Source organism: Onychostoma macrolepis, chromosome 18 (genome assembly GCF_012432095.1).
Source record: "Onychostoma macrolepis isolate SWU-2019 chromosome 18, ASM1243209v1, whole genome shotgun sequence".
NCBI lineage: Eukaryota > Metazoa > Chordata > Actinopteri > Cypriniformes > Cyprinidae > Onychostoma > Onychostoma macrolepis.
This window is the reverse complement of record NC_081172.1, coordinates 19,056,793-19,070,514: the sequence shown is the minus strand read 5'-3', so window position 1 is coordinate 19,070,514 and position 13,722 is coordinate 19,056,793. Positions and strand designations below refer to the sequence as shown.

Below are 13,722 nucleotides of genomic sequence, written 5' to 3'. Positions count from 1 at the left end.
ATTGTATTTGAACTATACACTATAACTACTAGTTGCCCGTGGGCAAATATGTTGTATTTACCCCTCAATGTAAACTTTGAATAGGAGGAGAACATTTGGAATCTAACTCAAAATAACTGCTTTCAAAAGACCAATCTTTATTCATAAACAAATATATTATGTATAAAAGTCTAAGAACATTTGATGCGAACCCAAAAAAGCTGCATCTAGCTTATAATCTCTTGAATATGACAACCCAACAAACAACAAATTTGTCTTAAAGTTGTGGAACACAGTGCAGAACAAAGTGCAGCCATTAAGCTGCCCCATCGGGGCATTGTGTATCAACGAAAAAGTTAAATAAAAATAAATAAAAATAAATAGATACGTACATTGAAATGTACACATCTTCTTGAAGAAAATGTGAGTGGTGCTTGCCGTGACCAACCTCGTCACTACAGTGGCCATAACATAGGGTAGAGTGGGGTAAAACACCCCCCTACTGTTTTTCCCAAAATAACCACAAGATAAAATCAAGATAATTTTCTATTGTAACTATGGACTACACTGACAAAAGTTAAGTAGAATTATTCACTATGAAGCTTACACTGGTGATGTACCTGAGAGAAAATTGATTTCACAATAAATTATCTAATTTTCAGCAGTAAGAAATAAAAAAGTGTTTTAAAGCTTGTTGTTTTATAGAACATCACATGTATATATGATATGAGAACAACTGAGCCTGTAGATAGGGAGTACATGTTATTTATTAAAAATATAATTATATTTTCAGAATGACATAATTTTTTTTTCTCAAACATAGTCAGTGGGGTAAAACGCCCCCAGGGGGCAATGGGCAATTACTGTAGTTATTCTGTTCTGAACATCAAATCCTTTGTTTTTCCATCAAATGTATTTTAACAAGTTGGTTGAATAAAAATATTTTGATTTTATATTTAAAAATTACCTCAAGTTAACATCGGGTAACTAGTTAGCTAGCCAGTTAGCATCAGCTAACAAAATGTTTCAAATAGGCTATTATAATTTTATAATTCATAATTATTGATTATATTCTTTTTCATTTTAAGCTAAAACTGCCTGTACTCTGATTTTGCGGTAGGCTAAATGTTTAAAGCAAATTGCTTTGTCAGATTGGGGGGCATTTTGGTACAAATTAAATTTTTGTTAAAATTCTAATAACATAAAAAACTCTGGACATTTTTCATACATTGTTTATAATATATGTAATTGTCACTAAAACTATGATACCTTTTCTGAACACATTTAACTTTTGTTTCACAGAACAAAAATACAGTCCTTAAGGGCCCTCCACTCTACCCTACCTATAATGCTAACTATATAGGCACTAATAGTAACCCCAATCATGTTAGCATTATGCTAACAACATGTTAACACAAGTAAGATGTTAAAACAAAATTAGCATGATTAGCATGTTGCTAGCATGATGTTAACATGTTTTAAACAAGCTGTTAATGTGATTAGCATGATGCTAACAACATACTAATATGATTAACATGTTGTTAACATGAAGTTAGCATGTTGCTAGCATGATGCTAACATGTTTTTAACAAGAAGGTAACATGAGTAGCATGATGCTAGCAACAGTATACCCCCATTTCCCCATGATATATGTTATATGTACTTACAAGTCATTTGCCCACCGGCAGTATACAAAAAAACTATAGATTTCTTGTAAGATTTGTTTTGTTTGGATGGTTCTAGAGACCTTCATGATTATGTAGATATATACGTCAACAAAAAATATTTATTAGTAACATGAAAATTATCTTTCTTTGGGAGGGTTTGCCTTTGCCATGGTTCCCTGAAGTAGGGGTAGGAAGTTGACAGCCTCATGTGACAGGAAGGAAGTGAATACCTTTATTTGGTTATTTGCTTGCATGTCACTGAGACATAAAATATGGATAACATCTAGAAAAATACTTACAAAAGGAAAATGACAACTATAACCTGCGGCAACTATAGTTGCCGGTGGGTTATATGGGAAACGGAAGCTCAAACGTGCGTGCTTGACGTGAGAACCAATGATCATTGTTTTCACCCATCAAGCACACACACAGTTATACTTAAGTTATGACTTTCATCAGGTCAATGTCTGGGTTCAAAAGTTCACCAGCAAATCTGAGGAAGCATGTTGAGGTAGCAAAGTTGCGTTTTCCCCCAAAAAAGTTTATTCATTATTCTTTGTTTTGATAGAGCCATTAGTCATGTAATTTATTGGCTGACTGCACAAGATTGAGTGCAAATAAAATCAGTGATAAAATCAAATCTCAAAAAAAGTGTTTAAATGAACATTTTAAGTTTACTTATTTATAATTCATGTTTAGTGATGTTCTTACCAGGTAGTGGATAAGTTGTATTAATAATATGTAATTATATGACGCATTGAGTAGGAATTTGGACTCTCAATTAATATATATATTTTTCTTAATAATTACATGATTTGGTCATTAATTCATATAATTAGTCGCAAATAATTATGTAGCACCATTTCCTGCCCCAAATAAACAATTACAAGATTAATTATCCTTTTAGACAGTGACATAGACAACAAAAAAAAGTGGCCTTTCAAAACGTTAATGTTGTATGTTTTAATTCTCTGACTCATTCTTGCATTCTGTCTGGAATATGTTTCTAACCTATGCATCACATTGTTATTATAAGTGATAGTTCACCAAAAAAATTAAGATTCTCATGTCGTCCCAGATGTTATTACTTTCTTTCTTAAGATGAACACAAGCAAATATTTTTAGTCTGTATAATGCAAGGGGACAGAATCACTTCAGAAACCACACAAAGTGAACTCGACGGTCAAGTTTAAAATATTAGTATTTGTAATTTCCTTACATATGCCTATCGTTTCACTTAAGACACCGATTCATTAACAGGGGTTGTATGAGTTTACTGTCATATTCACTTTGTGTAGTTTTTGAAGTGTCATTTTTGGACGTCCCTTGTTATACGAAGAAAGATGATTTAGTTTAGATAATTTATATCTTAGTTTGTGTTCATCTGATAAATGAAAGTCATATATATATATATATATATATAATTTAACTAACTGCATGATGTAGAAACTTAAATTTTCTGCAAAGCTCCTTTGCAACGATTTGTATCGTGAAAAGTGCTATACAAATAAATTTGAATTGAAAAACCTGTATATATATACACGGGATGGCATGAGGGTGGCAAGGATGGAGTTTCCTTTTAATCCCTTTCCCTGCAATTTTGTGTGTGTGTGTGTGTGTTTCGATATATGTGTTTGACCTGTGCCATTGAATTTTGTTTAATTTTCTCCCTTTAACCAAACTTCTGTATGTCTTCTTTTTTAATATTTGAGTACAATTTAAAGTTGTACTTTTTTACTTTTACTCAAGTATGTTTTTGCCCAGATACTTTAATTGAATAAAATTTTCCCTGAGTATCTTTACTTTCACTTGAGTAAAATTTTTGAGTACTTTTTACAAATCTGCTCCTGTCACTGGATTTTGTTTTGTCATGACCCTACCCACTTATTTCATCAAACCCAACATCATTTTCGAGGAGTGATGATTTTCACAAATAAAATGAACTAACCAAATATGCAGATTATAACTGAGCAGAAAAGAAAGCAAATAAAATGGATGATGGATGGCAGCCGCAATGTCCACTATATATTTGTATTTTTTATTTTAATTTTTTTGTACAACACAACAAAGTTTGAAATGCTTGTTTTGGTACTCTTTTATAACGCATCATAGTACTATCATGTGTTAGGTGAATGGATGGTGAGTAGATGTTTCTTTACTGTGGTCCGGGACATATTTAGAATGCATAAGCATTTACATTACACATGCAAAGTGGTAACATGGATTTCTGCATGCATTTCTACATGCATCACCTTTTGTGGTGTCAGTGATCTGATAAAAAAAAAATGACCCTATTTGCACTGTATTTAGTGATGACTCATCCAATCATACATACACACACAGGTGTAAACTTGGTCACAGTAACAGGTATAAAACATTTCTGACCTAGCGCTTTCTAAAAATTTATTTTTATTTTATTAACAGTGAATGAGACAAAAGAAATGGGATCCAAATGCAGCTTTAATAAAGAGCATAGTCAAAAACAAGCAGGGTCAAACACCAGCAAAACAAAATGGCAGAGGTAAGGCAAAAGAGCAATCCAAAAAACAGGTGAATGTCAGGGCAGGAAGAAAACAATCAAAAAAAGGAGGAAAAGGTGATGGAGCCTTCTAATGGCATGTGGGAGGAACACCAGGGACCGGACTTATGGCAATGCCATTGTTCTTTTGAATTTTTGAAATCCAGTGTTTTAAAATAGCATTAAAAATGGCAATTATATTAGATTCATAACAATTGATATTCATATCAGATAACGATGGAAACTAAAACTTGGCAAGGATATTTATAGGCAAATAGTGTAGAACACAACAATTGGTTTAGACATTTGCATTGTTACCAACATAAACCCTTTTTGTTCTTAACCTAGTCAATGCACAGCAAATGTGACGCTTTGCAAATGTGAATTCATGTTTAATTACAGGTACTGATGCTTGCCCCTTTATGCTTGCAAATTATTTTCGGTTTCAGATTCAGTTGTTGTGGGTAGGATACTTGAACTGCATATAGAAGACTTGATATTTTTTTATTTACGGATTTGACATAAACACTCACAGAAAAAATCATGAAAGTACTCAATTTCCTGGGAAATTTCTCCCGACAAAAACAAAAATAATTTTAGGCTTGACACTGTAATATGGGGTTAAACAAATGAAAATTTACACAAAATTTTCATGTGTTTGCTTATTATTTAAATTTGTTTAATTTTGAAGAAAAAAGTTACATAGAGTAGGTTTAATGGTTGATGAGGGATAGTATTTAAATTAGATTTTACATATTCATTTCTTTGCTGCATCTTGGGTGCTATTACACTTCACATGACCCAAGAGGAAGTCATACATAATGATATGCAAGATGAGTAACTATATAAAACCTTGGGAGATAGAAACACCTCTTAGCTCTTTTTTTGTAGAGCTTGACAGAACAATGATTTATATTTTTGTCTCTTTATTTCACCTTTCCAGTGCAGCTGTTACTTTTAACTGCTCGCCACAGGATGACTTTGATCTGCCAGTGTTCATGACTAGTGGAGACTTCACAATAGGAGGAATTTTTCCTTTACATTATAGAGTAGAGCTTCCTCCAACAGACTACATAAAGAGACCTTTAGCAGCACAGTGTCGAGGGTAAGGACATTTGTTATTTTCAAATAATTTATGTGCAGTTTAATATTTTATAGACTTTTTAATTGTTGTTCCATTTGCTATATTATAAGATGTCCAACCAATGTTCTAAGCAATTTTACAAAGCTATTTTTGTGAATTTAAATGCAGGTTTGATCCAAGAGCTTTCCGCTGGGCTCTCTCTATGAAACTTGCAGTGGAGGAGATAAACAACAGAAAAGACATCCTGTCAAATCATACACTGTCTTACAGAATTTTTGACTCTTGCTCTACTCCTGTGACTGCTCAGAAAGCAATCCTGGCAGTACTGAATGGAGAGGATGTTGTTCAAAGTTCTATGTGCTCTGGGGCTGGCCCCTTATTAGGATTAATTGGGGAATCTGGATCCTCACAGTCCATTGTTCTCTCCAGAACTGTGCAACCCTTCCAAATACCCATGGTGACTGTTTTTCATTCTCTTTTTCTTCTTCTTCTTCTTTACCTTAACCATTCTGATAGCATGTTATTGTTCTGTATCTTAGAAACATAGAAAATTAAAATGTATATACATTATTTTGATGCAATTTTATGGAGGAGTTTTATTTTCTGTTTTATAGATAAGTTACTTCTCAACCTGCTCTTGTTTAAGTGATCGGAAGCAATTCCCAACATTTTTCAGAGTGGTTCCCAATGATGATTACCAGGTCAAAGCTATTGCACAACTCTTAAAGCGGTTTGACTGGACATGGATTGGTGTGGTGACTGAAGATCATGACTATGGCAGGTTTGCTTTACAAGGCTTAAAGCGGGAAATTGAAAATACTAACATTTGTTTGGCCTATCATGAAATGATCCCTAAAGACTATACTCAGGAACGTGTCTTAAAGATTCTTAAAGTAATGAAGGAATCCACAGCTAAGGTGGTTGTTGTTTTTTCAGTAGAAGGGGAATTTTATCCTTTCTTAAGAGAATTTGTGACTCAAAATATCACAGGAATTCAATGGATTGCAAGTGAGGCTTGGGTTACAGCTTCAATATTAGCAGAAACATATCCATTCTTAGATGGCACAATTGGGTTTGCAATACGTCAAGGCCACATCCCAGGTCTTCAGAATTACCTCAAAACGGTGACCCCAGAAAGGTACCCTTCTAACCCTCAAGTTCAGGAGTTGTGGGAGGCTCTCTATGGTTGTTCCCCCTCCACATCCAGCTTGAACAGTCATTTGCCCTCCTGCACAGGAAAGGAAACTCTCAGACAAGAACACTCTGCCTACATGAACACATCCAGCCCTCGTGTGGCCTACAATGTATATAAAGCAGTGTATGCCTTTGCTCATTCTCTACATAATCTCATTCACTGTAAACCTGAAAATGGACCATTTGATAATTTCTCATGTGCAAACCTCAACAATGTCTTTCCATGGCAGGTAAAATTGTTTTATGGTCTTATTGAAACTGCCTAATTATATTAAATGTTCAAATATTCGTCTTGAAAAATTTTCAAATGAAGTTACCTTTTTTAATTGCAAATGTAACTGTGTCTCTGTTTCTCTATTTTTTAAAACATATTCCAAAGCTTCAAAATTACCTTGAGGATGTTTCCTTCTCAATAGCTGGAGAAAATGTTAAATTTGATAATAATGGTGACTCAGTTCCATATTATGATTTGATAAACTGGCAAAGACACACAAGTGGAGATATTCAATTTGTTAAAGTAGGCCTCTATGATGGTGCTCAGCATTCCGGGAGAGAACTGGTGATTGAGGAGCAGGCCATTATGTGGTCTAACCAACATAACAAGGCAAGGTGTTGACTGTGCACTGCAGTGCCATCTGTTGTTCTAATAATACAACTGACACCATAGTATATAGTCCTTGTGCCCCTGTTAATATAAATACAAACACACACACACACACACACACACACACACACACACACACACATATATATATATATATATATATATATACAGACACACAGTGGTGGCCAACATTTGTAGAACACTAGTATTTTCACCAGCTAAAAAAAAGGTTTTAAGTCAGTTATTTCTAGCTTTTGCTGTAGTGTGTCAGTAGGAAATATCAGTTTACATTTCCAAAGCTACCTGAAAAACTATGCGCAAGAGCCCCTAGGGCAAAAGCTGCTTTAAACGCAAAGGATGAAATGTTGACAAAGGATGACATTATTTTTGACAGCATCCTCATTTTACAGATTTTTATTACTCAAGTGCCTAAAACTTTTAATAGTACTGTAGCTTTGCAGGTAGGTTTCTTCTGGATTCAGTCTGTCTCAGTTTGTTCTGTTTCTTCATGTCATTCCAGACAGACTGGATGATGATCAGATCAGATCTCTGTGTGGAGCACTGGCTGTCGTCAGACTCCTTGTGCAAACAAATATCTCACTGGATTATTACAATTAATGGCAAAATGAATGTTTGGAAATGTAAACTGATATTTCCTACTGACACACTACAGCAAAAGATAGAAATAACTGACTTAAAACCATTTTTAGCTGGTGAAAATACTAGTGTTCTGATCATTTTGGACACCGTGTCCAAAATGATCAGAACACTAGTATTTTCACCAGCTAAAAATGGTTTTAAGTCAGTTATTTCTATCTTTTGCTGTACACTTTATTTTCATAGGTACCTGTCTCTGTGTGCAGTAATAGCTGTGCCCCAGGATTCAGGACTGCTGCCCGTCGTGGGCAACCTCTGTGCTGCTTTGACTGTGTTCCATGTGAGAGTGGCAAGATCAGTAATCAGACAGGTTTGTTTATACTCTCATTAATGTAACTTTAAATGCATTGACATGTGTTGTCATTATTATTATTATTATTATTATTTGTTTGTTTTTTTGTTGTTTGTTTTCATAGATTCAATAGATTGTATGCCTTGCCCTGAAGACTACTGGTCCAATGCAAACGGAACAGCGTGTGTCCCAAAAGTTGTTGAGTTTCTCTCCCATGATGCAATGGGTATCACCCTGACTGTGATAGCTGTTGTCGGAGCCTTTCTGACTATCACAGTTTTGTTGATATTTTTGTACAACAGAGGAACCCCTATAGTCCGTGTGAATAACTCAGAACTCAGTTTCTTCATCCTGCTGTCCTTGACTCTGTGTTTTCTATGCGCTTTGGTGTTTATTGGGGAACCCACATCCTGGTCCTGCATGCTGCGACACACTGCCTTCAGCGTCACTTTCTCTCTCTGCATCTCCTGCATCCTGGGCAAGACTTTAGTGGTGTTGGCGGCTTTCACAGCTACCCGACCTGGAAACAATATAATGAAATGGTTGGGCCCCACGCAGCAGAGAATAATCATCTTCTGCTGCACTCTGGTCCAGGTGGTCATATGTACTGCTTGGCTTACAATATCCCCTCCTTTCCCCTATAGAAACACTAAATATCAACAGTCCAAGATCATCCTGGATTGCAGCGTGGGCTCTGATCTGGCCTTCTGGTGTGTGTTGGGATATATAGGACTTTTGGCCTGTGTCTGCTTTTTTCTGGCTTTTCTGGCCCGGAAGTTGCCAGGCAATTTTAATGAGGCCAAATACATCACCTTTAGCATGCTTATATTTTGTGCAGTGTGGCTGGCATTTGTACCTGCATATGTCAGCCAACCTGGTAAATTTACAACTGCTGTGGAGATTTTTGCTATTTTAGCTTCAAGTTTTGGCCTCCTTCTCTGCTTATTTGCCCCCAAATGTTACATTATTTTACTGAAGCCTGAGAAGAACACCAAGCAACATCTCATGGGAAAAGTTATTAAATGATATATAAGGTGTTTGGGATATTGAATTAAAAAAAAAAAAAAATACAAGAATATAGTTTAAATTAACAAAGCTCATCTAATATAACATGCTATGTTTACTCTAATGTGATATGTTCATATAGAGATATAGAGCAAACAATCAGCCTGTATAAATTCTTATGCTAAAACTAACATACACTGCATTACACTAAAACAATTTTTTGTCTTTCTAATGAATACAATATGTATGGCCATGGGTCTTGCTAATGTTGTAAAAAGGAAGCATATTAATAAAGCATGTTTATACATATGAGTATTTTGAATCCGACTGATGACATATGGGTGCGACGCATAATGAGATGCATTGAGACCTGTGTCTGGTATATATAACAGGGTGTCTTACCCACTGTAGTCATGCTAAGGGATGCAGGTATTAGAGAGCATGACTATCCTGCTCCCATGGCTTCTGATTCATCATCTCAGTACACTCACTCCTGGACATGCTTCAAAATGCGTCCTGCAAAATAACTTTGAGCCAGGCCTCATGGCAAATGGAGATTATATAATAGGTGGTATTTTTCCATTGCACTACAATCAAGAAATGCCAGACCTTAACTGTACTTACAAACCGGGGCCAGTCAAATGCAATGGGTGAGTAACACAGTTTAATTAATTCATTGAATTTATTTTTTGTATTTACTTATTTATTTTTTCAGCTGCATAGAGAACATCTTGAATATAAACATCTTGAAAGTCTTGCTAGAAATATGTAAACCTGTGTACAACTTGTTTAAGTTTGAATGCCCTTTATGTCCTTACCTCTGTTTTCTTCATCTGTAGATTTGATCCGAGAGCTTTCCGCTGGGCTCTTACTATGAAACTTGCTGTAGAGGAAATAAACAAGCGAGCCGATCTCCTGCCCAACTACAGTCTGGGTTACAAAATATTTGACTCATGTGCATACCCTCTGACAGGGCAGAGATCAGCAGTAGCTGTTCTAAATGGGCCAAATGAGGAAAATGGTCCTATGTGTGAAGGTGCTGGTCCACTGCTTGCTATCATCGGAGAATCTGGGTCAGCTCAGTCTATTGTAGTTTCAAGAATTTTGAGGCCTTTCGGGATACCAATGGTGAGTCTAAAGTGAAACCTTTTTTTTTTTTTAATTTAAGTGCATTATGCTGTGTACTGGTTTAACTATACTTTTGAGGACAAAATGTCCTCACTTATATAGTGAAAGATCATGATAACCCACTAGTGAGGATATTTGACTGGTCTTCATTAGTTAAAAAGTCTTATAAATCAGCTAATATATATATATATATATATATATATTATTTTTTATTTTATTTTTTTATGTAGGTCTAGTGTTCTGCACATGTTTCTGTGTAAATTTAGGGGTAGGGGTTGGGTTAGGGGATAGAAAATAACCTGATAGAAAATCATTGGAAGTCTATGCAAAGTCCTCAATAAGATAGCAAAACAAACGTGTGTGTGTGTCTGTGTCTGTGTGTGTGCGTGTGTGTATTTTTTATTTTTCCAGTAATGGACAGTCTTCTCAGTCTAACAGCCTTATCGACTGACAGTAAAACCTGTGCACTAAAACCTAAGATTAAATAATATTCTTGTTACTGAATTATTTTCCTTTTTTCTTGACAGATCAGTTATTTTTCATCCTGTGCCTGTTTGAGTGACAGGCGAGAATTCCCCACATTCTTCAGAGTCATCCCTAGTGATGCCTATCAAGTAAAGGCCATTGCAAAACTCCTGCTGCATTTTAAGTGGACCTGGGTAGGAGTGATACGAGGAGATCACGAGTATGGTCGCTTTGCTCTTCAGGGTTTACTGAAGGAGCTGGAGGGTACAGGAATATGTGTTGCTTATCAGGAGATGATTCCTCTCTTATACGAGCGTCAAAGAGCACTTGAAATCATTCGTGTCATGAACCATTCCACTGCTCGGGTGGTAGTGGTGTTCTCAGCTGAAGGGGAGCTCACACCCTTCTTGAGAGACTACATGGAACAGAATGTGACTGGGATACAGTGGATTGCTAGTGAGGCATGGGTTACAGCCTCAGTGTTCACAGGAAGTGAATATTACCCTTTCTTGGGAGGGACCATAGGATTTGGTATACGACAGGGCCAAATCCCTGGGTTAAGAGAATATCTCACAACAGTCAACCCAGAAAGGTACCCCTCAAATCCTCTGGCTCATGAGCTATGGGGGGCTTTATATGGCTGCTCCCCCTCCAGTTCCAGCTTGAATAGTCATCTGCCCTCCTGCACAGGGAAGGAGACTCTAAGGGTGCAGCACTCTGCCTATTTTAACACTTCCAGCCCCCGCATTTCCTACAATGTTTATAAAGGAGTGTATGCCATAGCTTATTCCCTGCATAATCTTATTCACTGTACACCTGGAAAAGGGCCATTTAGTAACTCCACATGTGCAAACTTGCTTAATGTCTACCCATGGCAGGTACTCAAAATAAGGAGTGCTTAAATGTTTAATGTTAAAGTAACTGTGTACAAGGTTATGACTTGAACCATTGTAAACAAACCATCTTGTTTTTATCTCTTCAACGCAATATTTCACAGTTACAGCAGTATCTCCAAGAGGTGTCATTCACTATTTCAGGAGAGACAGTGAAGTTTGACATGAAAGGCGATTCTATTCCATCTTATGACCTCATAAACTGGCAGAGGGGCTCAGCTGGAAATATTGAGTTTGTTAATGTGGGCATGTTTGACGGTGCACAAGAATCTGGCCAAGAACTGGTCATCCAGGAGAAGGCTATCATGTGGCCCGGCCATCAGACTGAGGCAAGCTGTTCTCACAGTGTATTTCAGTACATGAGATTCCATGTTCTGAAGTTCTGTAGGGTCAAATGGAGGTAAGTGTCTTAAATAAAGAATTGTTCATCTGAAGATAGCAGTTCTATCTATGGAAAGGAAACACAAAAGGCGATTGTAATCCTTTTTCAGTCTATGCCAAAGTATGTCACATGCTCATTAATTCATTTTGGTTAGTTTCATACTATCTAGTTTGTTTCTTGTCAATAATTATTTCTGCTTTTGACCTGAAATATACACTAATATACACTTCTAATTTATGTGGATATGTTGGGTAAGCAGGTGCTGGTGTCTGTGTGCAGCAACAGCTGTGCTCCAGGATTCAGGAAAGCTGTCCGTCGTGGCCAGCCTTTGTGCTGCTTTGACTGTGTACCATGTGACAGTGGCAAAATCAGTAATAAGACAGGTTGAGAACAAATTCAATAATTCAGCAATAAATCTTATGAAAAGTGATCTTCATCCTCATTTTTATAGTCTTTCTCTCTCTTTAGATTCAGTAGAGTGTATGGCCTGTTCTGAAGATTACTGGTCAAATGCTGATGGAACAGTGTGTATTCCAAAAGTGGTCGAATTTCTGTCCCATGATGCAATGGGATTGACCCTAACAGTAATAGCTTTAGTTGGGGCGTGCCTAACTTTAGCTGTGTTTGCTGTATTTCTCTATTACAGAAACACTCCTGTAGTACGCATAAATAACTCAGAACTCAGTTTTTTCATTTTGTTATCGCTGACTCTATGCTTTCTCTGTGCTTTGGTGTTTATTGGGGAACCCACACCCTGGTCCTGCATGCTGCGACACACTGCCTTCAGCATTACTTTCTCTCTCTGCATCTCCTGCATCCTTGGCAAGACTTTAGTGGTGCTGGCGGCTTTCACAGCTACCCGACCTGGAAACAATATAATGAAATGGTTGGGCCCCACACAACAGAGAATAATCATCTTCTGCTGCACTCTGGTCCAGGTGGTCATATGTACCGCCTGGCTTGTAGCATCCCCTCCTTTCCCCTATAGAAACACTAAATATCAACAGTCCAAGATCATACTGGATTGCGGTGTGGGCTCTGATCTGGCCTTCTGGTGTGTGTTGGGATATATTGGCCTCTTGGCTTGTGTCTGCTTTTTTCTGGCTTTTCTGGCCCGGAAGTTGCCAGGCAATTTTAATGAGGCCAAATACATCACCTTCAGCATGCTTATATTTTGTGCAGTGTGGCTGGCATTTGTACCTGCATATGTCAGTTCACCTGGTAAATTTACAACTGCTGTGGAAATTTTTGCCATTTTAGCTTCTAGTTTTGGTCTCCTCTTCTGCTTGTTCACCCCCAAGGTTTATATAATTTTGCTAAAGCCGCAGAAAAACACCAAACAGCATCTAATGGGAAAAGACAAATAATAAAATTCACCATATTGTGAGCCCAGTACAAATGAAATGAAATAGAAATAATCCTTAAAATGCAAAATAAACTATATATCTAAATTACCAAAATAGAAACAGTCATTAAATAAACACAGATTATTATTATTAGTAGTAGTAGTATTAGTATTGGTATTATTATGAGTAGGAGTCAAATGCCATAATCTCCTCATTTTAATTTAACATTTATGATGTTTGGAGTTAGATTAGTTAGATTCAGTCCCAACAAATATATATATATATATATATATATATATATATATATATATATATATGAAGAGTTCAGATGCAAAAGCCTCTAAGTGCCATCTGAAATTTTCATCTAAAATTAGCATTTTATCAGGCTCCTATGTTTAGGTTCAGGAAATGTATTCTAATGGTATAGGTCCTTTTCTATGCAATTAAAGTGAAATAACTGAACAGAAATATAGGAGCCTGACAAAAATGCTCATTTTAGAAGAAAATT

The 13,722-nt window shown here is 36.4% G+C and overlaps 2 protein-coding genes across 2 annotated transcripts; both read left to right on the top strand.

Moving 5' to 3' along the window:
• The first annotated feature begins 5,069 nt into the window (after positions 1-5,069).
• LOC131524033 (extracellular calcium-sensing receptor-like) lies at positions 5,070-9,041 on the top strand. Its single transcript, XM_058750757.1, has 6 exons — positions 5,070-5,269; positions 5,417-5,705; positions 5,863-6,672; positions 6,822-7,046; positions 7,890-8,013; positions 8,120-9,041. The coding sequence occupies exons 1-6, from the start codon at positions 5,070-5,072 to the stop codon at positions 9,019-9,021; spliced, it is 2,550 nt and encodes an 849-aa protein (XP_058606740.1). The 3' UTR covers positions 9,022-9,041.
• Positions 9,042-9,304: 263 nt separating this feature from the next.
• Positions 9,305-13,235, top strand: LOC131524032 (extracellular calcium-sensing receptor). The gene is made up of 6 exons (XM_058750756.1): positions 9,305-9,650; positions 9,840-10,128; positions 10,656-11,471; positions 11,591-11,815; positions 12,128-12,251; positions 12,337-13,235. The coding sequence occupies exons 1-6, from the start codon at positions 9,424-9,426 to the stop codon at positions 13,233-13,235; spliced, it is 2,580 nt and encodes an 859-aa protein (XP_058606739.1). The 5' UTR covers positions 9,305-9,423.
• Positions 13,236-13,722: the final 487 nt, after the last annotated feature.